The sequence below is a fragment of the Sarcophilus harrisii genome, chromosome 5, assembly GCF_902635505.1.
Source record: "Sarcophilus harrisii chromosome 5, mSarHar1.11, whole genome shotgun sequence".
NCBI lineage: Eukaryota > Metazoa > Chordata > Mammalia > Dasyuromorphia > Dasyuridae > Sarcophilus > Sarcophilus harrisii.
The window spans coordinates 109,439,870-109,466,305 of record NC_045430.1 but is presented as its reverse complement, the minus strand read 5'-3'; the positions used below and the strand labels follow the sequence as shown (position 1 = coordinate 109,466,305).

Genomic DNA, 26,436 nt, shown 5'->3' with positions numbered 1-26,436 from the left:
TTGTTAAGCTGACTGGGCACAGAGCTAACCTGGATGTTGATACGTGCTGTTTTTCCTAAATTGTGGTTTTGTCTCTTAGTCTAGGTCCAGACTCTTATCTACACAGTTTTCTTTCTGCTCTAAGCTTCCAGTGGATTCTAGCAATCTCTGTGCATTCCTAGACTGAATGAATCGATTAGCTTATAGCTGTTTCATCTTTGATTTTATTTGTCATTCTTCCTTCTGGTGCATTTTTATAAGTTTTCTTGGGGTGTTTGAAGAAAATTTGGGCTCTTTTAAATCCTAATATGACAAAGTTTCTTCATAATTCCGATGAAATTTAATAGGAATAAATTTAAAGTCTTTAAATAAAAAAAAACAAAATTCTTAAATACAAGATTGGGAGTAAGGTGGTGAGGAAACCTGACTATATTTAAATTCAATCAAAAAACATCTTGAGATTTTCATGATTTATTTATTTATTTATTTTTATTTTCATGAATTTTAAACTCAATATGAATAGTCAGTCAACTAATATTTATTAAGTCCACATTATATACTAGCTACTGTGCTAAGCATTGGAGTTACAAAGCAAAAAACAGTCCCTTCTTTCAAGGGACTCACAGTCTAATAGAAGACACTTTGTACAGGTAATATATAAATAGGATAAAATGGAGGTAATTTCAGAGGGAAAACCTTTAAATTAGGGCTTGGAAATGGTTTCTTTAAGAAGATGGGACTTTAACTGAGATCTGAAGGAATATAGAGAAGCTAAGAGATAGATATGAGAAGGGAGAGATTTCCAGGCATGGACATTACTTGTCTAGAATGTCATGTAGTCATAATTTGTAGTTGGATGAGGGAGAGCACATTCTATGCCCACTCCTCTGGATAACTCAATGAATTATCCTTGCATTTTGAAACTGGGAGGAAAAGAAAGGCCAAGGATGTGTAAGCAGCCCTGTGGTATTTCAAGAATTCTGGCTCAGCAGCCAATTTAAAGACTTTTCCATCAGTGTGCACTATGAACTCCTAAATCATTGTGGCCAATAGGCTATGTATGAGAGATATCAGAAAAAGTTGGTTATATGTATCTGATATCTATAGATGCCTTTTGATATCTACACATTCTCTGAGGTGTAGTGATGGTGGTGGTAGAGATAAAGCCCTTCTATTATGTATGACTAATACTATGCTTATCTTAAGCTTTCATATGTTTGCTTGGGATCCAGCTAAGCATCCCCCAGATAGAAGTCTATAGAGGTATTATACTCATATTTCCCATTAATATTAAATCCTTGAGGACAGAGACTATTTTTCTTGGTACCCCCAGACTTTGAAAATAGCAAATATATAATAAATGCCCTCTAAATTGAATTGAATTAAAAAGAAAACAATGAGAATATTAATGAATTTTTTGTGGCTTCTTAAAGTTGACTCCAGAATGTATTAGATGTTTTATCTAAGAAACGTATCCCAAATTGTGTGTGGTATTTGTGATATTACGGTTTGCTTTGTTTCTTGTTTGTTCTCATTTCCCAACTCTTTGTCAAGTCCAGGCATTAGTAGATCATCAGTACTGTGGTCTGAGATAAGAACACCAAAAACCCCCCATTTTATTCACCTCCAGGTTACAAATGGCCGGATTATTCCTGTGGCTACAAGAACATGATATGGAATCTTTTGATAATGGCAATCTTGCAAATCAAGGCTGAAGAGCACAAGCTGATCAGAATGACGCACTGAAATCTTTAAACATGGTGGAAGCCCCTGCAAGCAAAATAAAATAAACAGAAAATTAAGATCATATCATTATTGTTCCTATTCTTGTTTAATGTTTTACATTTTAATCATCGTTTAATGTTTGACTTTTAATCATTATTTTGTGTTAATTATCAGAAAAACATAATAATAGCTATTAGTAGTTGATCTAACAAATTACACACACATGCATACACACACACAGAGGAAAGATATTAAATATCAGAAGTAAAAATGGTTCCAGAACCTGATTTCTTTACTGTAGGAAGGGGTGAAGTACTCACTTATAGTTTATTCTGCATTTTCCATCCAATTATTCCCCACAAGAAGTTTGTTCCACTCCTACTTCTATGTCCCAAGACAGGTTAGCATGTCAAATAAATGGACCAGTCTGGTCCTGGAACTAAGGCAACTGAAATTCTGGGTATCATGAATACCAAGAATCTCAGAAAAAGATAAGACACAGGGATTTTTTTCTCTACATTTCATCCCTCTGTCTAAGTAGGATAACTCACTAAAATTATGCAGTGGAGCTCCAGGACATATAACATAATCCAAAGAGTGGGGTATTTAGGCCAGTGGTCTTCTTCCTCAGGTAGATAGTCAACAAAATTTCTCCAACAGTGACGATACTCTGAGGAAACAGAAATCTTGGTTAAGTAATATAAGTTACCACAAAGAGCTTAATATTATAAGGGTTTGCTGTTATGTCTATCCCTCTAAGATAAAAACAAGATTGAAACTCAAAGTTAGATCCCACTTAGAGAGGCTTTTTATCTTTTTCAGATGGCTATGATAAGCTCCCCCAAAAGTTCTGGAGCAGGAATATTCCCTGAATTATTGTTATTCATTTTTTATATTGCCTGAAAGAATGATTCCAAGAATACAATAGAAAAGGGGAATATATGAGATACAATCTTAGTACCACTACATTTCCTTCTTGAGGTATAGCAGCCTGATTCTTCCTCATGTCTTTTTTTCCCCTTTTAGGGTTAGGACAGCAATTTTTTTTGACAGAGTGAATATGATACCCAAAGTCAATTCCTCAAAAGGCTGGGGGTGACTCACATCTCAAAGTTCATTATAGCCACCTAAGCCTAAAAAGATTATCAGCGTCTTGGCCCTTACTCCTGGTTTTTAGCTTTGTCCTTGATTTCTAAAGATGAGGATCTTAGCAAGTACCTAGAATGTATAGCGATTGTGGTCTTACGTGGGAATTTATAGCATTGTTTCTATGGGGAAAGACACACTCTAATTTCTTAACAACTGATTTACAAGCAGGATTATGCGGGTAAATGTTTAACAACCAACTCTTGAGATGAGAGAAGAGGTTTTGGAAATGTCTGCATGGCATGTTTATAAGTTTCACTGGCATTTTAAAGATTATCTCCATCCCTTTCATAAGTCCAGAAAATAAACTAAACAATAAATCAGATCCTGATTTGTAGTGGATTTCTGAGATGAACATGACTACAACTTTAACACTACAAATTTATCAGTTATAAGCTGGTATGAGCTACCTCCAGCACATCCCTGCTTAGAATAGTAATTTGGAAACACAATTCTTTTGTAAATAGGCAAAGGGCTAATCATGCAAACATCCATTGATACAGATTAGATCAAATACAATTATCTCATGATTCCTCCTCTAAAATAGTGACTCTGTGGTATTCTTTCCTTCTATCCCTAGAAATGTTCCCTTTCAATTCCCCTTCAGGATCATGATCTTAATACCTGAGTAGTTCATAATTTGGATAGTCACACCAGAGCAGACAAGTTCCTTGAGTTCTTGACGATGTTGTTGTTCCATGTGCCAGTAAAGCCGAGATACAAAAATGACCAGGGTCACATTGGGGTATTGATTTAAAAACTCTCTAATGGCCTTGGAACATCTCCAACAAGGACTCCAGGAGAGGAACCAGGTAATGGAGCATTTAACAGATGGTTTAAAATTTCTTTCTGAGGTGAATTTTTCCATGAAGTTGATTTCGGCATGTTGAGTTGTGTTTTGATTTGAGCTTCTCCAGATATTGTGACTTGCACCCCACTTGATTTCATAGAGTAGACATGTCTCCTTACGGAGTTCTTGAGGGTTAAAGAAAGCTTCAAATTCCCAGGATTTGATTCTCCTCCTGAAACAAAAGAAGCAGCCCCATGTTGATATAGAATTTTTGAAAGGACACTGGTGTTTTTTATTCTCCTTCTGAACCGACTGTTTCAAGGAAATTTGCAATTATCCTAATATAAATTTCTCTGAGAAATGCTATTCAGAAATATCATTATGCCATTAGTCAAAGCTAGAATTTTTGTGTCAAAGTTTTCCAGTTGTTGTGTCCTCTCACTTTATTGGAGAAAAGAAAGGAATTTATTGTGAATCAAGTAATTTTTCAACATGGCAACAACAAAACACTGTAGAGATGAATGTTGACTTTTTTGAGGATGGCTGCTAACTAAAGTACTCTGACATCTCTCAGCATAGCAGTAACTTTTGTCACCCTCACCAATTCCAGCATGGTCCACATGACAATCTCCCTCATAAGACTCTACAAACTTTTAAAATGTGCATGTATATCTAATGCAGACTAATCTAGGCTGAATGATGTCACTGTACTAAGGTATTCACACATAGCTTTTGGATATATGTAATCCAAAGAATATTTCTTTAAGTAAATAAAAATTCTTCAGCCCCATGCATTGCCAGAGCACAAGTCCCAGCATATATGAGACTAGCAATGAGAAAGGTAGTTTTATTTTGTTTTGCATTTGCTGCAGGAAGAGATCGTCAGTATTCACTATAGTATCCTTTCATGGTTATCTATTCCCAATTAAATCTGTCTACCCAAAGCAGAGAAAGAAGGACAAATCAGTTCACTTAAGGAAAGGTACTAGGGAAATATAATCCAATAGAAGTCAAGACATAGCATTGAGAGAATGCTGTAGAGATTGCAGTTGATCTTAGTTTGGGAAGTGCCAATCTCTCAGCTCTATCTGCCACTTCTGTTAATTCCTATGTAGTCCTCTGTACTCTTCCCACAACCTCCCTTTTGAGGCTCCTTAGTTATTTTAAATTGCAAATTATAAACATCTTTGAGTAATCAAGAGTACATAGCAGGTGATGTCACAATGTTGTAGAGCTCACACAAATACTTAGAAAGTGTAGTACAAAGAAAAAATTTTTGCAGGAAACATGGCTCACTCAACCCCAAGCTTTGTAGGCCAAATGTGAACACAAAGCCCTTCACAAATATTTCATTTGTTTGAATTCAGATTTCTTAGATAGCTCTTCTATATGATTCCAACTCTAATCATTTCCATTACTACCCATTTGACCCTTGGTCTTTTCAGGCCGTGAAGCTCCACATTAGGTATCAGGTTCTAACAGGTTCTGAAGAATGGTTTTATGATTCCTCCACATTATACCTTTGTTTAAACAAAGTTCTTTTAAAGCTTGAAGACAATTTTGTCTTTGTAGCAATTTCAGCTTTAACATCCCCTGTGTATCTCAAAGTTTCAATTCAGGCAAGTCAAGATAGTTCTAACTAGCATACAATGTAATCAGAGAATGATCTTGCTGTGTCCCAAGAGTTTTTACTCCTCTCATTCTTGAAACAGATAATTTGTTTTGCTCATCATTAGATAATGCTTATTTTAGACACCACTTCTCTGTGATTCTGACATTTTAGAGGGACGGCTTTAGGGGAAAGTGGGTTCTGAGGAAAATGAATAGAAAGTGAAATAGGATAAGGAAGTTTCCAGGACATTTCAGATTGTGAAAACAAGAACTAGAGTAAGAAAGATAGTAAAGTAGATGAAGCATTAATTGTTTAAACAGAGTAAGAAGTGTAAAAACAGATGTAGATAGTGAAGAAAATGATTAAATAGCGTGAGATAGGAAACAATAAATGGAGAAAGGAGGATGACTGAGGTAGGAAAGACTGTGGAAATGCATTTGACTTTTGTGGCACTGAAATGTCCTTTAGTCCTTAGAATAACTGAATATTATTGTCCTCACCTTAGAGTGGCATCTCCCATTGAAGGACCTGTTGGCAAAAAGATAAGGAGTATTATATAGCATCTTAGTGAGAGGAAGATTATTGATAAGGTTCTTATATGATCTTTATGTCATTTTTCAGTAATACCATTAATATTATAAAACTGAGTTTGAGCCGGCACATATGTACTAACCCAACTTTCCATTCCCCTGCTTATTTTCATTTGAAAAGATATTGATAATCTTGCATCTAGTATTCTGAGGAGATGCTTTATCAACTATCATCTAATGCAAGGGTCAGAACTATAACCAGGGCAGGGTATTGAAATTTAGAGGGTACTGACAGGTCTTATCCTCTGTTAGCAAGTTATGAACATCTGAGATTAGCACTTAGTAAAAATGAGTAATTAAAATAAAAAGCCATCAGATAATATACTTCCTTCTTTGTGGCTGTATCCCTGACTTTGTCCCTCCAGAATTCTACATTGGGTGGCAAAGCAGTGGTTCAATGGCATACCAGGGAATTCCTCATCTATATCAATTGATTGCATCTTTTCAAATTGATTTGATAAGGGAAGACTTGTATGAACTGATGCTGAGTAAAGAACCAGAAAAGTAATATTCATAAGAATTACAATGATGTAAACCAGGAGTGAGGAATCTTTTTTTCTGCCAAGACAGATTTGGATATTTATATTATCATTTACTTATATTACTTGTATTTATTTAAATATATGAATAATATATAAATATATATTATATTATGAATATAATACATACTAAACAAACATTTATTTTAATATATAAATATTATTTATATTATATTTATAATATCATTTGCGGGCTATATAAAATTATCAGCTTAAAAACTCAAGCAATGAGAGGTGGTTGTATCTTGCTTTCAGCTCATCATTGCTTTGGCAGGGCCAGACCAAAGGATTTAATGGGCCTTATGTGGTCCACAGGCTGGATATTGCCCATCTCTGATGTAAACAGAAAGAATAATAAAATGAAACTAAAAGTCCTATGATGATAATAACAAAACCTGGACTTAAAGGAGAGTTGAGAAAATGCATCTGTCTCATATCTTTGCTTAGGTGAGAACCCATAGATGTGGAACATTGAATATAATGGCTGATATGGTGCCTGCCTTTGCTAAATTGATTCTTTTAAAAAATCTTTGTTACTTTTGTTATAAAATCTTAATGTTTTTTGTTTGTTTTTTGTTAGGGGAATGAGAAAGCACTTATTTGGAAAAGAATCTAATATAAAAATAAGAAAATGTATTATAAAACTTTGATTTAAGGGATTATTTCATTTTCCTGTTCTTAGGTATCTGAAGGATTAGTAATGGCTCTGGCAGGGGCAAATAAATCCAGACATGGATGCCATTCACTAATACTTAGAGCAACTTTTGGTGATCTATTGCAACTTCTACTATTCTATAAGCATCTTTTCTTTCCCCTTTATGTTTGCCATTCTTTTCTGTTTTTGTCCTTTTTCTTTCACTTTTTTTTCTTCTCTGTTTTTCTTTGTCTCTGCCTTAGGACTATTAGTGGCATCCCAAAGTATCATAAAGCAGTGCTTAGATGTGTTACAAATATTAGAGATAGAAAATCTAGAGCAAAAAATATTGGACTGGGGAGAGGAGAATGATCAGAAAACCTGTTTTCTAGTTCTGGTTGATCTCTAGATGCCTGTAATACCATTGGGAATGATCTTTAATTTGTCTATGTCTTAATATCCCCATCTCTAAAATGACCACAATATCTATCTTAGCTTTCTCACAGGCTTTTAATGGGGATAAAATATAACTGTTTAGAAAAGTGTTTAGAAAAATAAGCTCCTTATTATTATTATATTATTCATGCTTGTAAATATGATTATTCTATGTGTTTCCATGTATATGATTATAGTGTACTCATGGGAACTCAGTTCCCACACAAAACTCTTTTTTTCCATTTGAGAAAATATTTAGTTTTTATATGAGTCTCAAAATGCCTGTTACACAAAGGATGACAATAGTAAAGGAATTTATTTTCTTTAACAGTGCCAGATACTTAGAAAACGTTCTTGTAAGAAACTACATTCAGTCTAAAAACTGATCAGGCAGAACAATAACCTACAGAGCTTATATGCCTTATCTGTACAATGTGCAAAGGCTAGCCCTTAAATAAAATATTAGCTTTATGCTCCAAAGCAATTAATTGCCTTTATGTTGTCATCAAATATTTTCACTTCTTCCTTCAAAATAGTTATTGAAATCCATCTCCCACTCTCTTAGGTTCAGAGCTATGGAATTGTAGAGCTGGAAAATAATTCAGGGATCATCTAATCTATATTCTTATTTGACAAATAAAGGAAACAGGTTCAGAAGTTTAGTTATTTTCCCAATTTTATACAAATAGACGTGGCAGAGGAGAGATCAAATGCCACATCTTCAGATTTCAATCTTCTTTCTATATATTAAGCTTGAATCCTTAGAAGATAAATGCTTGAGATTTATGATTCTAAAAAGATTTTCTAAACTTTTTGCTATAACCTTAGGCCTGGATATAAAAGCATGTTTTATAAAAAGAATTGGTTTTTTTGGGGATAGAATCGTATCAAGAAGCTACCTTTCCAGATTACTTTTCCATTTGAAGTGAGAGCAAAAACTCTTTAGTCTCTGATCTTCACTACTTCCCTTACTTAGAATGACCTTGGAATATAGGTCCCTAAAAGTATGAATGAATCCTCCTAGTTCTATGCTAAAACCTCTGAGTACAAAACTGTCAATTATAGCAATTATATACTGTTTGTATTATTATTTAATATATTTCATATTTGTCTTTCAATTTCATATTATTTTACTATTTACAATGCAAGATTCCCAAGTTGATCACCTTTCTTCCTGTTTCTTTTCCTTTAATCCACCTTTAGTCACAAGATCATAGATCTAGATTGGAAGAAACTAATTTCAGAGGCCATCCATTCCTGTGACTTCCTTTTATGGATAAAAAAACAAAGGCCCATGATGTTAAGTGACATAGCTAATTTCATATAGCTCGTGCACAAAATAAGATTTAAATCTAGCCCTTTTAAATTCAACAGCACTATTTCCCCCATTTTACCATGCTGCCTCAACCGGTAGGTATTTTCAAGCATAATGTAGAGCAATGAGCTAGGTGTCTAGGATGACACAAAGTGAAAAGGAATCATATCTAAAACCATCAAAGTTAGCAATACAATTTTACATGATGATTACATCATAAAGCTCCAAAATATTAGAGACAAATGAAGTAAAACATACATCTAATACAGCTTTAAATGTGAATGAATTAAATAATCCAATCAGATGAAAAAGTAACAGATTGGATAAATAAACAAAACTTCACAATTTGTTGCTTACAAGAAACACATTAAAAAAAAACCAAACTACCTAGAATAAAAATAAAGAGCTGGAAAAGAAACACATTATTTATGAGATAAATAAAAAAATGCAGGAATTTTAATCATGCTATCAGACAAACCAAAAACAATAATTTAAAATATTAAAAAAGATAAACAAGGATGCTGAACAACCCCAAATCCATATTATGTCTAAATTCATAAAGGAAAAATTAACTTAACTATAAGAAAACATAAACAATAACAGAGTAATGGTAAGAGATTCCACTATTTCTCAGTTTTGGGATAGCTCTAATAGAAATAAATGAAATAAAAAATATAGAACTGAACAAATTGGAGGAAAAATTAGATCCAAAAGACTTCTGACATCTTCTAAATGAGATTGTTAATATGTATGTACGTGTATGTATATATGAATATGTGTGTGTGTGTGTGTGTGTGTGTGTGTGTAAACACAGAATTTAAAGAAGTCATAAGCTCTCTGCTCAAGAAGCTTGTAGCCATCCAGGGGAATCAAATATCAGCAGAGATAGCTATAATAAACAATCTTATGTGATAGTTGCATTAGAAAGCTTCAAAATATTAGAGACCAGAGGAGGAAAATATGAGCCTAATTTTCATAACTTTAAATTTGAATGGATTAAACAATCCAGCAAAATGAAAAAGTGACAGATTGGGTAAGAAAACAAAGCCCCACAATCTGTTGCTTTTGGGACACACATTTAAAAAGAAAGACATACACAGAATAAAAATGGGGGGCTGGATTTAATGACGACATTGAGACAGCTTCAAAGATTTACCAACAAGCTGTCCAATTGATTGCTTTATTTTCCTGGCCATAAGCTCCCCAAAGCTTACCAATACTAAAAGAATAGAATCCAGAGAAACCTGGAATTTAAGGATCTCCATAATGTATTATCAATCTGCTTTAAATTGTGTGCCTTATTTCTCCCCTATACAAACTCTTTACTCCAATTAGATTAGTTCATTTTCTCTCTAACACAATTAGTGGTTTCATGCCATACTTTTGCTTCTGCCATTGAATTCTCCTGAGATGGTCTCCCTTCTCATTCAAATTTTACCCATTCCTCACTGCACAGCTCATGTTCTCTATTCCCACTTTCCTCCTTAACCACTCTAGTCTCTGAACACTTAGAGTAATTATCTATATAATTCATTAAGCAATTGATGTATTTTATGACAGTCTATTATTATTTTGAACTATTTTTTTTTAAATTTTCACTGACTTTTTTGTATATGTGCCCTATAAAGTAGAGGTTATGTCTATATTTCTTTTTAATCTCACTATAAAAACTTGCATAAAGAAGACACTCTGATATTTATTGGCTGGTTTATTCAGATTCATTTAGTTTTTGTCAAACATGGTGATCATTGGAGAATAATAAATGTCAATGACAATAGTGACAAACATCAATATACCTAGAAAAAAACACACCTAATCAAGATATGCCCAGATGAAGTTTAAAAACTGAACATGAGTACAGAGTGCCACAAAGTTCTCTCCCTGATCCCTACACAAGAGGTTCTATGAGTTACCTTTTTTTTTTTTTTTTTTGAATCCGTGGCTTCTTTCCACTGGGATTGTTTCTGGAGCTGTGAGCTGAGTTGACTGTCCCTGCCAGCAACAATATGAACTTTGACTCTCTAGAAGCACCCAGTGCCACCTTCCTAGGCAGAGGAAGGTGACTCATTCAAACTTACCAGGATAATCAAATGAGACACAAATGAGGAAAATAATTAATGAGAGGGGGGAGGAGGCAGGGATATCATTTGGTTGCTAATATCATGATGTCTTTTAATGTCTAAATAAGAATACTTTTCACACTGAACATTAAGAATGATGACACTTGAATTTAATACTTTCTTCTTCCACTAAATATAGGTGAGCTCAGTTTTGCCCATCTGAATAATTAAATGACAGGGAACTAAAATTAAAACTAAAAACAAGGAATAAGGTTGTTTTCTGTTTCTGTTTTCAGAATATTTCAAGGCACTGATATTGTCAAGTAATAAAAAGAAAAAAAAACTTCTAATTTTTAACTAGAATTAATGTTACATTTTTTTGCTCACCAGGTATCACTCATCCTATTTTTTTTTTCATTCTTAAGATTTTGTCCTTTGACCGAATGACAGAAAAGAGTAAGGGAGGGGCATTGCCAGATGTACAACCAGAAGGACCTTGATCTTTGTGATAGTTTATCAGTTTATAATAGCCTTTAGAATTCTTGCTGTTCTTGTCTATAGTTGAAGTTAAATGTGGGAGTGTGTAATATGCCTCCTTCTGGTTTTTATATCCTGTGAATGATTGAATGCTATAGTACACATCTCCTGTCATTTTCCCTTTGGCTTGCCCAACTACATTTCTTCCCATTGCTATATGACAAATATCTTGTTTATTGTTGGAGGACTTGATTACTATCTTTCCCAATCAAGATAAATATAATGCTTGTGATTCAGTTATGTCAAAAGGAATATGACATGAAGCTACTGGTTTGTATGGGCATTCTGAAAAAATAGAACTCTTGGTTTCTGGTTTGTGCCATTTTGGCCAGATTTCACTCATTACAATGCCAATGCACTCAAATGATTAAGTTACTTAGACTGTTTTCTGAGAATCACAGTCCTTCCCTTAATCCCTCCTATCCAGAGGATGACAACCGAATTAGCCTTAAATAATCAGTGAAGATCCAGACATCATACTTTTACCATTTGGCGTAGGATCAATCCTAAACTCCTGCACACTCTTCCACTATTATAATACCTTCCCCTCAATAGAGAAAATCAAATCAACATCTCATTTTGGGGCCTAGGGCTCAGCTATCATTGCTTTTGCTAGGGAATAGTGCCATAGATTACTCTCCTGTCAATCTATTAGTCAATCAATAAACATTTATTAAGTGTGTATTATATGTCAGGGACTATGCTAAATGCTAAAGATACAAAAAAAAAGTCAAAAGATAGGCTCTGCCTCAAGGAGCTTACAGTGTAATAGGATAGATAACATAACAACTGGTATATAAAAAGCATACCATATGTGAAAAAAAATTAACAGCAAATCCCTTAATCTCTACCTGCTTTAGTTTCTTCATTTGTAAAATGAGGGCAATAATAGTATCTCCTTCAGAGGGGTTTTGTGAAGATCAAATGAAGTATTATTTATAAATAATACCTATACTTGGAAAATTTTTCTTCTTCTTCTCTAAATCCTTGTGATTCAAAGGCTCCTTAGGCAAAAATTTTCTTCCTATAAGACATCATGTATCAAAATAAAGTTAAAAAAATGGATGTAGGACCTAGATATAAAGATATTATAAGAAAATTCAAAGAACACAGAACATAGTATTTATTAGACTTATTGAGAGGCAAACAATTTATGAATCAACAAGTGACAGAAAGCAGGGGATGGTGTAAAATGGTTAATAATGAATACATTAATTTTAAAAGGTTTTGTTCAAATACACAAATGTAGCTAAGAAAATTGATTGAAAATTGAAAGCAGAAAATTGAGAAGAATTATTTTTATTTATAGACATTTTCTTTAAGGTCTCATGTGTCAAATACATAAAGAACTTTGTCAAATCTATAAGAATATGTCATTCCTCAATTGATAAATGGTCAAATAATATGAATAGGCATATGATGAATACAGTTTATAGTTATATGAGAAAATTCTCTAAATCATTATATTAGAGAAATGCAAATTAAAACAACCTTGAGATGTCATTTTATACCTATCAGATTGGCTAAAATGATTGAAGGAGGAAATGATAAATGTTGGAGGAGACATGGAAAAATTGAGGCAGAATTCACTGTTGATGGACCAGTGAACTGATTCAACCATTTTGGAGAGTGATCTGGAATTATGACCAAAGAATTATTAAACTGCCTATACTCAGCAATACTACTACTAGGTCTATTTCCAAGGATGATTAGGGGAAAAGGAAAAGAATACATATGTTCTACAATATTTAAGCAGCTCTCTTCTTGGTGGCAAAAAAACTGGAAATTGTGGGGATATCCATCATTTGGGGAATGGCTAAATAAATTATAGTATATGTTTGTGATGGAATAATATTATGCTACAAAAAATAATGATATTAGAAAAACATGGATTAATTTGCTTGAAATAATGACTAGAAGATTGAAGAGCAGAACCAAGAGAACATTATTTAGGGTAACAACAATATTGTTTTAAGAATAATTTTGGTTGAATGTTATTTTAACTGTTATAAATAATTATATATACCTAAATTAACTACAAAGGATACTTGAAGGAAGATGCTATCTGCATCCAGAGAAAAAACTGTTAGAGTATGCAATAGAATGATTTTACATATATATGTAAACACAGATATTTGTGGCTAAAGTAAGCCATATTTAGTGTGGGGCTGGGGAAAGGAAAAAAAAGAAAAAAATAAATTTTCATGATAATTTTATTATATATTTAAAAAGAATAGCAGTTGTATATAATGTTTGTATTTTCATGTACAATCATCTTTGTTTTATCATACTGACTTATGGAAAAGCTTGTTTTATTCTATAAAATAAAATAAGATATTCTAAAGGGAAAAATATATATATCTAGACAAAGTTCTCAGAATTGCAAGATAAATCAATTCATTTTTCTCAATATTTCTTGGAATTAAGGCATAGGAATACTTTTTGCTAAGTGTATATTAGTTGAAAAATTATTTCCAAAGGTTTAATCTGAGATTGCTTTTCTAATTTCTTTCACAAGAAATAATTTTAATAATGTCAAAGCAAGCAAATCCTTCCTGGCCCTGCTCTCCCTCTTACCCACACACCTGAACCTTGACAATAAAAGCATTAAGAAGCAAGAAAAAAACTCCTTCCCCAAGGGTAGCATTGCCAACACTTTACTGTGGCACCTGCAATTTCATTCTTTATAAACAAACTGCTTCTCACATTAAATATTTTTCGCTTAAACTCTTTCAACTTTCCTGAAATAGTGGAAACATGGCTCCCCCTAAAAGATGCTGAATGATGGATCAATCCCTTCTAGAACTGGATGCACATGTACATTCTTTCAGGATCACAGGACACATGTGTCTTGCTCCTCTCTGTTACTTATACAACCACTTATTCTCTCCATTACTTCGCAATCTTTGTTTAAGCTTCACTACAATTATATCCTGGTGGCTAATATCTAATCTCTAGACATTCCCCCTCCTTTCTGAAAAAGGCTCAGTACTTGGATCACTGTTTTCCTTTCTACATCATATCCTGCCCTTCTACTTGGAGATTTCATTATAAATATTAATATCCCCTCAAAAATTCTTGCTTCTCATTTCATCAGCTTCAACTCCCATGATTTGCATCTTCACTGTGCATCAGTGGTTTCCTGGGAAAGTCATAGTTCTGATCTCATCATCACCCAGAAGTGTTCCAGCTCTATTATCCAAAACTCTAAAATTTCCCTGTCTCCCTATAATTTCCCATCATTTCATATCTGCCTATGACTCATTATGACTTCTAAATTCATTCTTACTGTTCACTACCATGGTAGTCATTTGATTCCTCTTTCATTGTTTTTATTCTAGATTTACTTTTCAATCTCTTCCTAATCTTGAAACTCTAGTTAACAAATTTAACCCAGCATCATTACTGTCATTCAACATGTTCAAGTTCACAGTATTGTCTACTATCAAGTCCCTTTCCCCCTTTTCTTTTTGTTGCCCATTCCTTTTCAAACTCCAGTATCAGATTGCATCTTTTCTCAGTCTTCGTTCAGCTCTGTTAATAAATGATCAAAGAGTCATAGAGGTTCTGAACTGTTGTTAACTCTAAGACTGTGCTGACTTACATTTGTCTTTCTATCTCTAGTATTTAACATAATGTCTGACACTTGGTTCATGGAAGATTTGGCTTTAAGTCCTCACTTCATCCCTTACAAGGTGTAAAATCTTACATGAGACCCTTGGCTTCTCTCTCTCTCTCTCTCTCTCTTTTTATTATAGCTTTTTATTTACAAGATATATGCATGGGTAATTTTTCAGCATTGACAATTGCAAAACCTTTTGTTCCACCTTTTCCCCTTCTTCCCCTCACCTCCTCTCCCAGATGACAGGTTGACCAATACATGTTAAATATGTTGAAGTGTAAGTTAAACACAATATATGTATACATGTCCCTACAGTTATTTTGCTGCACAAAAAGAATCAAACTTTGAAATAATGTATAATTAACCTGTGAAGGAAATAAAAAATGCAGGCAGACAAAGATAGATGGATTGGGAATTCTATGTAGTGGTTCATAGTCATCTCCCAGAGTTCTTTTGCTGGGTGTAGCTGGTTCAATTCATTACTGCTCTATTGGAACTGATTTGGATCATCTTAGTGTTGAAGAGGTTGGCTTCTCTTTCAAATGAGGAAAAATCTGTACTTTTTCTTCTACCTCTGGCATTCTATAATTCTAGCAGATACTCATAAATACTCATTAAGTGATAACTAATATTTATGTTATCTCTTTAAGTCTCAGCTCTAAAATATTAAGCATTGTCTTGGAATAAAGGAGTCCACACTTTCAGATAAATGAGGAACTAAAGGCACTCATGGCATTTTCTCTGTCATTAAAATTGTAAAATGTATATTGTGCTCACAGGAACAATTTGCTTTAAATTGGCAGTAAAAGGGGTAGGGAAGGGTGGGGAGGCTAAATAACCACTCTGTATGCCATGCTTAGACAAGCCACCAGATGGCAAGACAAGCACTAAGTGATCAGCTCAAATAACTATGCAGGTGAGAACAGTGCCTTGTTGCTCTCAGTCCCCCAGACTCTTTTTAATTTCTCTGAAATGTGTTTTTGAAACCTGCATTTTCTACATGGTCCCCAATGTTTCCTTTAAGTATCTTACTAGGCTTTATTTAATCTAAAGGTATGAATTAATCTCCTTAAGATTTATAATTCACTTGGCTCACTTGTCCCCTGTCCCATAAAATCTTATTTTCTTTTTCAATGTGGTTACAAAAGATTAATCTTTCACATATAGATCCAAATACTTTTACTAAGAGAAATTGAAATATAAGCAGTCTAGATTTAAAGCCAACTATACTTAAATGAGCCATAGCCAACACAATTAGGGTCTGAATTTTCTAATTCCCTCTACTCAGCTATTTCTGCCTGATTTTTCACCAACTCAGCCAGAGACCATATTGATAGTGGGTTAAAATTACTCCACTCAAAAAGTTTTTGGTCTCAAAGGGGAAAAGACTTAGAACAAACATTCTCATCTCACCATATCAGTCTCCTAGAATCTGACTTTTCCTGTAATAGATGGCCACCATTCAAATTCCTAGACATATATTTGCCAATCAAGTCTTCCATGAGATACTTCAGCCAAGGGATGCAGTCAAGATCCTTCCCTGAATTTCCTCATAATGTGTAACAATTGCTCTCTGGAGTTTTCAGGGAAAGACATGTATCACTAATGTCCTAATTCTCCATTGAACTTCTTTCTGGATGGCCATCAGGCTACTGATATGAATCCCTGGGAAAGCACACTATCAACTCAGACTCCCAGCAGATTGAAAATCATGGTTCTGTGTTTGAGGAGGTAAGCATCTCTCTGGTTAGGGTTGAGGGAGAGTTGGGAGAGTTAGAAATGGAGAAATAGAGAGGAAGAAAGGGAAGGAGGAAGAGAGAGAGGGAGAAAGAGACAGAGAAATGGAGGGAAATAGAATTACAAAGTATTGACTCCTTTTAAATTCCCAATAGGGAATGACTTCTCATTTCTCTGTAGTTTGGTCCTTAAGAGTAGCCAAGAAGTTTTTTTTCCCTGCCCTTTCTCTCTTTTTATCTTCTTCCTAGTAGAAAATAAAGATAGCTGGGGTTGCAAGAGGCTATACAGTTAAATAATTCTATAGGTCTAGAGATTTTGGGTTTTCCTATTTTTTTTCCCTCAGTGTCCCAGAATCTTGACTGTGGCATCCTGGGGCAGATAAATTCTGAGGGGCACACCAGTTGTAACTGGGAGAAGAGAAGGTAAGTTCTATATTAAAAAAAAAAAAACTGCAGTATTGGAAAGCTGTTTGGAAATAGGTACATTATTTAATTTAAGGGATAGCGAGAAGATAATGACACCATTATTTATATAAATAAGAAAATGACCACAATGTACAAAACTGCTCATTCAAACATGGTTCTTGCCATGAAAAGCTTTGCCTAAAAATAGTTTCTCAAGCTTGTTGCAGCTTTACATGAGGTTTGTTCAGGTTTTACCTGTTAAGTTTCAACTTGCCATGACTTGAAAGAAGTTTGTGTGACTATGTTTCCATGTCACTGGTATTTTGTCCCTTCCATCTGTACCAATGAAAATTAAGTTGTAATCAATGGATGACAAAGGATATCACTTCAGTGTTCAAGTTTGCAGACTATTTGAACTATGTGAAAGTTTCAGGATTTCACAATAATTAATAAGTCCATTTAAAAGACAGAACAGTATGGTCAGTGAAGAATAGTGTTTTCTTTATGAAGTCTTTTCTGGCTTCAGATCACAGTATCCTTTGTTGTCTCTGAAATCTTATAGCAATTTTAGCACCCAATTGAGCATTTCAACACATATTGTCTTATGCATTATATAATGGTTTTATTAGTATTTTCTTCCCAATTAGATTGTAAACTCTTTGAAGTTAGAGACTATTTCTTATACTTATATAGCCTTCACAAGGGTGGCGCAATGGTGGATACAAATAAGTTCTCAATAAATGTTTGTTGGTTAGACTGTTATTGACAAGTAAAATTCAGACACTCTAAGCAAATTAGGAGAGCAAGGGGTAGTTTCCCCATCAGATCTTTGGAGAAGAGAGAATTTTATGGCCAAAGAAGAATTAGAGAACATTATGAAATATAAAACAGACAACTTTGATTATCTTAAATTAAAAAGCTTTTGTACAATCATAACCAACATGAGCAAGATTAAAAGGGAAACAGAAAACAGGGAACATTTTTTATTATAGCTAGTGTTTATGATAAAAGGCTTCATTTCTAAAATATACAAAGGATTGAGGTAAATTTATAAGAAGACAAGTCAATTATCAATAGATAAATGGTCAAAGGATACAAACATAATTTTCAGATAAAGAAATTAGAGCCACCTATAGTCATATAAAAAAATGCTCTAAATCACTATTGATTAGAGGAATGCAAATTAAGACAACTCTAAATACTATCTCATACCTCTCAGATTGGCTAAGATGATGGAAAAAGATAATGATAAATATTGGAGGGGATGTGGAACAACTGGGACACTAATGCATTGTTGATAGAGGTGTGAAATGATCCAACCATTCTGGAAAGCAATTTAAAATTATGCCCAAAGAATTGTAAAACTGTGCATACCCTTTGACCCAGCAGTGTCACTACTGGGTATGCATCCCAAGGAAATCAAAAAAAGAGGGAAAAGAACCTACGTGAGCAAAAATGTTTGTAGCAATTCTTTTTGTGATGGTAAAGAATTGGAAAATGAGTAGATGCCTATCATTTGGGGTATGGCTGAATAAGCTGTGGCATGTGAAAATAATGGAATATTATTGTTCTATTAAAAATGAGGAACATTTTAAAAATGAGGCTGATTTTAGAAAGGCCTGGAAAAAGTTAAATGAATTAATTTTGAAGCGAAACAAACAAAACCAGGAAACATTGCATACAGCAAAATTGTGTGATAACCAACTATGATGGACTTGCTTCTTCTCAGAGGTTCAGTAATCCAAAACAATCCTAATAAATTTTGGATGGAAAATACCATCCAAATAGAGATAGAGAACTATGGAGACTAAATGTAAATCAACACATGCTATGTTCACTTTTTTTCTTTTTCTTTTTCTCTTTTGATTTTCCTCTTTTGTTCTGATTTTTCTCTCCCAATATGATTCATAAGGGAATATGTAAAAAATAAATGTACATATATAACTCTCCCAAAATGTTATTTCTACATGTAAATGGAGAAAATAAAAATTTTAAAAAGTAAAGTACAATTCAGGGGATAGCTAGGGGTTGCAATGGATAGAGCACTAGCCCTGATACCACATCACCTGAGTTCAAATCTGACCTCAGACACTTAATATCCATCTGATCCTGAATACTCACTTCATCCTTACTGCCTAAGAAAATAAAAGAAAGAAAAAAACTTTCCAGAAAGACAGCACAAGGAAACATAAGTATAGGTACTGCTTCAATTTTCAGAGGTAAATTATGGTTGTTCCATTACCACCACCAAGTATTCTATCTCTCAGTTTTCTTACAGCACTTTGTCTGATTCTTCCTTTGCACTATCACACCTTACTTCGTATTATGCTTATTTTTGTCTGTTTCATATCTCTTAGAGTAGAAGGTAAGGTCCTCAAGGGTAGGAGCTGTTTCAATATTTCTTTTTATACTTAATATAATTCTTTGTAGTTACATAGTAAATTCATAGGATAATTGATTTAGAGCTGAAAAGGATTGCAGAGGCCATTGAGTCCTCTCATTTTACTGATGGAGAAACTGAGGTATAAAGAAGTTGAGTAACTGGCCTAGTGTCACAAAGCTAGTTAACATCTATGATAAAATTCAAATTCAGTTTTTCCTGAATCCTGCTCTCTAAAACTATGTTATTTAGCTGTCTACATTTAATAAATATATGTTAAATTGAGTTGAATTGATAATATCAGTATCCTTTGGATAGAGCAGGTCCAGAGGTACACAGCAAAAACACAGGGAAAAAGGGGTTTTTCTTTTGAAGTCCCTAATCCAATCTCTGTTTTGCTTTTCCCTAATCTGTGACAGAGAGTCTAGAGCAGAGTCAAAGAATTTTAAAGATAGAAGAGATCTTAAAGAACAATTAGACTAGAGTACAGACTCCACAATTTACAAAGGAAAAAACTGAGACCCATAGATGTGAAATATTTTCCTTGAGGTCAACAAATTCTTTGGTACTAGAGCTGGAATAAGAATGAAGGGCTTCTATTCAGTACTCTTTGAGCTAAATAATGAGACCTGATTCTAGTGCACTGATGACTTAGAGGATTCAGGTTTTTCATTTTTAAAAAAGACAACTGTAGAAATTCTCACATTCAGGACTCAGACAATTTTAAGGCATAATCACTGTGACATTTCTATCTGCCTCTAAGATAGGAAAAACATAAAAGAATATGAATCCTACATCTTAGAATGAAATTCAAGAATAATTGTTCTATTTCTAGTTTATGTATTGGAATTCTACACTACTAAAGTAGTCCTCAACATCTTGTACCCCTTTGCAAAATGAAAAGATTACAGAATCTGAAAGATGCGTATATTTTATCTTACACCCTGATATATATATATATATATATATATATATATATATATATATATATATATACATACTTTGATTACTGAGTTATTACATGACTGGAAGCAATCAGAGGATTCATCATCTTGAATCATCATCATCAAATGCTGAGTCACCATGTCCCTGGAGTCCCCAGAAGTTTCCAGGGAGAACTCTAGGCAAACATTCCATAGGATGGCCCCTCTGGGGTAATTCACTTATTGCTATACAAGTATGAGGGAAATCTCATATAAAGCCATGGAGATAGAAGATGGACTGTTATATTTGAAGAATAGAAAATAGGCTAATCTATACATATAGAGTATATAAAAGGAGGTAATGTGTAAAGGTCTGGAAAGCTAGACAGATTATAAGCTTTGAATACCAAGACAAGTACTGGAAGCAAAAGGAAACTATTGGACCTTTCAAAGAAGGGTCTGAAGTCCAATTTGTGTTTTAGGAAAATCCCTTTGGCATTTATGCAAAGAATGAATTATTGATGCCCTCAACTTTCTTGAGATATTTTGACATAAACTAAATCAAACTTTCTTCTTAAAAATGGCTGTAGAAATTCATTAAAAGGAAAAGTATATGTTAATTGTACTCTTTAAGTAAATAAAAAACACAAAAATAGACCTCAAAAATTTTATACTAAAGAAAATAGTTATCTCTTAAGGAATAATTATTTTGTTTAATACTTATTTTAAACTTCCTGCTTCAAATCAGTTAACCTTAACAATGGCAACTATTTGTCAAGAAAATCCCAGAATACATTGAATAAAAAAATACAGGAGGGAAACAGTACATTTTCAACATTTCTAATGATCTCATGATTACATGTATAATTAATAACATCTACTTTCTTGCAAAATTTGCTCATTTAAAGTTTGCTTTCTTTTTCATATTTATTCTTCATGTGGCAAAAATCATGCCACATGTATATTCATTCTGGAACAGAATATACAATTTACAAAATACTAGTTTGTAATGTCCAACATAAAACTGGTAATTAAAAAAAATAAATTCACCAAATTTTGATATAACTTTTGTAATTTGTTCACATGGAGATTTGGGGGCATACATGGTAGAGAACATGTCCTGATCATGACAAAGGAGTAAGCCAAAAAAGAGCACTGAAGAATCTTGTGTTATATGTAACCTAAAGAGAGAGAGTGGAAAAACGGTACTGTGTTTTACAGCTTGTGACTTTCATTGCACTGTCTTGGCAAGACTGTGATATACTACTTGGACTTGTCCATTTTTCAAGAGATATAAAAATTGCATTCAATGCGCAAGCAAAAAATAGAATTGGAAGTCAGGGAGGAAAGCCAGATTACCTGAGAATGAAATTGAGCTTGAAGTCATCCAGCTTGCTCAGCCTGTGCTACCAATAGAAGTTGTTGTATCAGGCCATATGTATTTAATTTAATTTTTATTTTTTAATGGCATTTGATTTTTTATAATTATAATTAAATTAATATAATGTTTTTATTTTTATGATATTTTATTTTTCCAAATACAAGCAAAAGTAGTTTTCAACATTCACCTTTGTGAAACCTTGTGTTCCAATTTTTCCTCCCTCTATCCCTCTTCCCCCTCCCCAAGACAGCAAGCAATTCAATATGTCAAACATGAGCAATTCTTCTAAATATTTACATATTCATCAATAGCATTTTATTTTTCCAATTATATGTAAAGACAATTTTTAAACATTTATTTTAAATAAGATTTTGAGTTTGAAATTTTCTTTCTTCCTCTTCTGACAGTAAGCAATTTATTAATCATGTTGTTAAAGAAGAAACAGAAAAAAGAAAAAAGGCTATAAAAATATGGTGAAAATAATATGCATCAATTTGCATTCAGACACCATCAGTTCTTTTTCTGGATAGGGATATAATTTTTCATAAGTCTTTTGGAATTGTCTTACCAAGGCAAATTTGTGAATGGAAAATGCTCTGGGTGCAAGTCCGGATGCTCACTTTCTGGTGGAAGCAAAAATAATTGAATTTATGAGCTTGAATTTTGTCTATTGCTTTGGACTACACAAAAACTTCTGATGTGGCCAAGTGACAATTCAGCCGAGCTACTGAAACAATCTTTTTAAACACAAGTCTGACTGCAACACACTTCCATTCAGAACTTTCTGTGACTCCTCATTGCCTCTAGGATAAAAAGTGAATCTCTCAATCTATCAGTTTTTCTTTCCAGATTAATTACACCAAATACCACTTCATGTTGAAGACAAAATAGCCTTCTTGCAATTCTCTAAACTTAGCAGAACATTGTCCACTGCTATGTCTTTTTCCGGGCTGTTATTCATTCCTGGAATGTATTTCCATCAAGTCAAGCTCTTAGCAAGTCGAGGCCCAATTCAAGTCTGAAGTTTTTCAAGTCTTGGTTTTTGTGCCACCTTTTTCTTATCTGCCTCATTGTTAATTTGCTTTTGTTCCTCAAATTATCATGTTTATACTTCTTTATTTATTATATCTCCTCCAGATGAAGGGATTATGGGAATTGAGTTCATCTTATGCTGGATCTAGTTCAGTTCCCTTTCTATTCAGTTATGGGTCTAGTCCAATTTCTGTCTTGTGAGAAAAATTTATTCAATTGTGGGAACTGGGAGAAAACTTTATTCCATTATTTGAACCTGCCCCTGTGTGACTGAGAAGTTGAACCACCTCTACTTGTTTAGAGTATCTTAACTAAGGACTTTACATTATTTTGATCAGAAACCCAGTTATATCCAAAGATTGATGTAAGTTTTCTTACAGTTATATGTCTCAGGCAACCTATATGTCTTTTCCGAAAATGTACTCCATACCAGTCAATCAGTTATTGCTTCTATGTCCCTTTGACTGAATTCAGATTCTTGGGGGCAGGGGAGGAGAGTGAGACACCACTTTTTCTGATTTCAGGGAGTTGCAATTGCTCACTCCCCCAGTGAGAATGCTTCTAATCTTTCTCCAATTAGAATCAGATTGCCTAATTTTATATCCTGGTTTATATAGCATTTTTTTAATGCATAAAAATTTGTCTCTTCCCCTATTCAGGGTTCTGTGCCTAGCTTGCTATGCAATTCGTGTGCATTGTTTAATAAATCGATATGGTTGGAAGCTCAAACCTTTGTTTCCTCACTCATTTTTATTATTGTTCATTGTCCAGTTGTGAATGACTCTTTATTCTTTGTGACCCCACAGACCATAGTATAACAGGCTCTTCCGTCCTCCATTATTTTCCTAAGTCTGTCCAAATTCACGTTTGTTATTTCTATGACACTATCAACTTTGCCGTCCCCTTTTCCTTTTGTCTTCAATCTTTCCCAAGATCAGGGGTTTTCCAGTGAAGCTTTTATAGTACAGACTATTTTTCATTATGTTTTTGTTTTGTCAGCATTTAAAATAATCAAACATATAACAGAAACTCAATAAATGTTAGATTACATTGCTGTACCTGAGTGCTGCCAACTTTGATGTGAAGACTTTTCTGATTTTCCCCAGTGATTAGTGAATTCTTTCCCAATTAATTTTTTTATACTTATGTATATACATATTGTTTCCTCCAATAGAATGTGAGCGCCTTGAGTCTAGGAACTGTTTCATTTTTGCCTTCCTTTAAGCAAAGCCTGGCACATTGCATGACAAATAATAGCCACTTAATGCTTATTGACAGAATTGGATTGGATGTTACAGGAACACGAGGCTCTTTTACATCTTTACTGTTCCCTTTTCTCTCTCTCTCTTTTTTTTTTTTTTAAAGTTTATCCTTCTGAAAATGTACTATCCAGAATCAAATAAACCAATCAGATATGGTCTGACCAGGGCAGAGATTAAGTGATCAATGCCCTAATTCTGGAGATTGCACCTCATATGACAAAAAGATTCCAGTAGCTTTCTTGTCTGCCATATCATACCGACCCATATTAAGTGTGAATGCTAATAATATACTCTGATTTTTTTCAGATAAACTATGGTCTAATCATATCTCTTCCACATTGAATTTGTGAAACTGATTTTTTGAAAAATGTAAGCATAACCAATGTTTTTTGATGATGTTAATTCCATCTAACATGGAAGCCTTTGTATCGCTTACCATGTGGATGAGATAGCCTCCTTTGATTGGCTGTCTTTGTCTATAAAACTGGTGAGAATGAGCCAATCAATCTCTTTCTGCTGCTCTTTTAAATTACTCTTATTATCTGCTTCCAGAGAATGAAGATGATGTTCACTTACAGTATAGGTGCCATGAACTGATGTGATAAGAAGGAAATGTTCTTCCTTTCCCTGCTCTTTCTCTTGGACTCAGAAAGAAAGCTGTTTTCATTCTGTGTTGTTTGTCCTCCTCAGTTTCTGGTGCTGGAGTTGATCCCCATGGGATCCAGAAGTCACTTTGGAGTCAGGATTGCAGATACAGTCAGCCTGGACAAGTCAGCGTTGGAAGCTTTGAGAAGCTAGGAAGCCTGAGGAGGGGTTTTGATTTGGAATTGTGAACATGCTTTATACAAATTGAACTTAGTTATGAAGGTAATTCTTTTCTCCTCCCCAGAGAAGTAGAAGAATTACACCTCCCATGTGTGTGGGGGTGTAAATTTATATATTTTTGTAATTCTTCCTTCTGACATGAATATTTCAGATTGGCTAATGGTTTAATGGCTAATGGCTAATTGCTAATGGAACTTTCTGGGAGTGCTATGGAATAGTAACGAATCTGGTTAAGTTTAAGACTTTACATAGATCCTTATCATCCTATTAGATTAAGCCATATATTTTAATGTAACAGTACCAAGGTGATTCAGTGGATAGAATTTTGGACTTAGAGTCAGATTTGAGTTTAAATCCTACCTCAGACACTTACTATCTAACTCTAGGAAAATCATGTAACCTTTGCCTACCTCATTCTCCTATAAATGGGGCTAATAATAGCACCTAGTTCCCAGAGTCACTGTGTAGATGGAATGCAATATTTGTAAAGGGCTTAGTGTAATACCTGGAACATAGTAAAGGCTTAATAAATGCTTGTCAAATGTTATTTTTAAAATATCCTTTTGGAACTTGTCTCTGTCAAACAATATGTTAACTATTTCTTAGAGCCATCTATTTCTATATGTAAGTCATGGTACAAAATGGCATAATAGGATCAAGCACAGACTTCTCAGGATATCCTGCTGGAGACCTCTTTCTAAGTTGACATCAAATACAGAATTCTTCCCCTTTGCATCTGATTATTTAGCCAGTTCTGAATCCAACTAACTGCACTATCATGCTGTACTGTACATGGAATCACGAGATCTGTATTTTAGTCCTGGTTCTACTACTTATTATCACCTTAAGGTTTTGTTTTTTCATCTGTAAAATGAAAGGGATTACTTTTACCATATCCTTTTGAGCTAATATTCTGGGATGGATTCCACAATCCAGATGGGCATTTGGGTTATCTAGCAGTGCTTTGGGACCATGAATTCCCTGTGACAAAGCCATTATACCATAAGATACATATATACCATTACCACCACCTCTAATGCCATCGTCACGAGCAGCAATGACAATATACTTCAATACCCCTGGATGGTCTGAGGTGTACTCTAGTCCAGTTGAGGATGAAGCAATAGAGATATTGGATTATTGTGCTGATGTTTGACTAAGAGGAGATTGTGAGGGGTAAAGGTAGAGGAGAGGGAAATTTATGAGGAAACAGTTAAATTGTAATTAAACTATAGGTTCTGAAAGCATTAAAAGATTTTGGAAATATCATGGCAAAATGGAAAGAGAACTGCTCTTGGTACTACCTTTTGCAATGTTCAAGATCATTTAGACTTTTTGAGCCTGTTCCTTCATCTATAAAACTGGGATGATACTTAAATGATTTACCTTTGCTTCTGAGAATGAAAGTAGATAATTTATATGAAAACATTTTCCAACTTTAAAGCATGCTGTTTTTTCCATACCCATATTACTCACCCACATAAATATACCCATATGATCATATCTAT

The 26,436-nt window shown here is 33.9% G+C and overlaps 1 protein-coding gene across 1 annotated transcript; it reads right to left on the bottom strand.

Annotated features, from left to right (window-relative positions):
- Window positions 1-1,349: 1,349 nt before the first annotated feature.
- APOBEC1 (apolipoprotein B mRNA editing enzyme catalytic subunit 1) lies at window positions 1,350-25,971 on the bottom strand. Its single transcript, XM_031940193.1, has 7 exons — window positions 25,948-25,971; window positions 22,378-22,432; window positions 19,209-19,260; window positions 5,753-5,815; window positions 3,475-3,872; window positions 2,256-2,374; window positions 1,350-1,749 (listed from the first exon to the last, which is right to left on the bottom strand). The coding sequence occupies exons 1-7, from the start codon at window positions 25,969-25,971 to the stop codon at window positions 1,600-1,602; spliced, it is 861 nt and encodes a 286-aa protein (XP_031796053.1). The 3' UTR covers window positions 1,350-1,599.
- Between the last annotated feature and the right edge of the window lie 465 nt (window positions 25,972-26,436).

Excerpts from the sequence above, each read along its gene's own strand:
- APOBEC1 (XM_031940193.1), bottom strand. The coding sequence starts at position 25,971 with ATGGCATTAGAGGTGGTGGTAATG. Across the intron at positions 22,433-25,947 it reads CATTAGAGGTGGTGGTAATG|AAAGTGAGCATCCGGACTTG; the intron begins GTATATATGTAT and ends TGCTTCCACCAG. Across the intron at positions 3,873-5,752 it reads ATGGGAGATGCCACTCTAAG|GAGGAGAATCAAATCCTGGG; the intron begins GTGAGGACAATA and ends CTTTTGTTTCAG.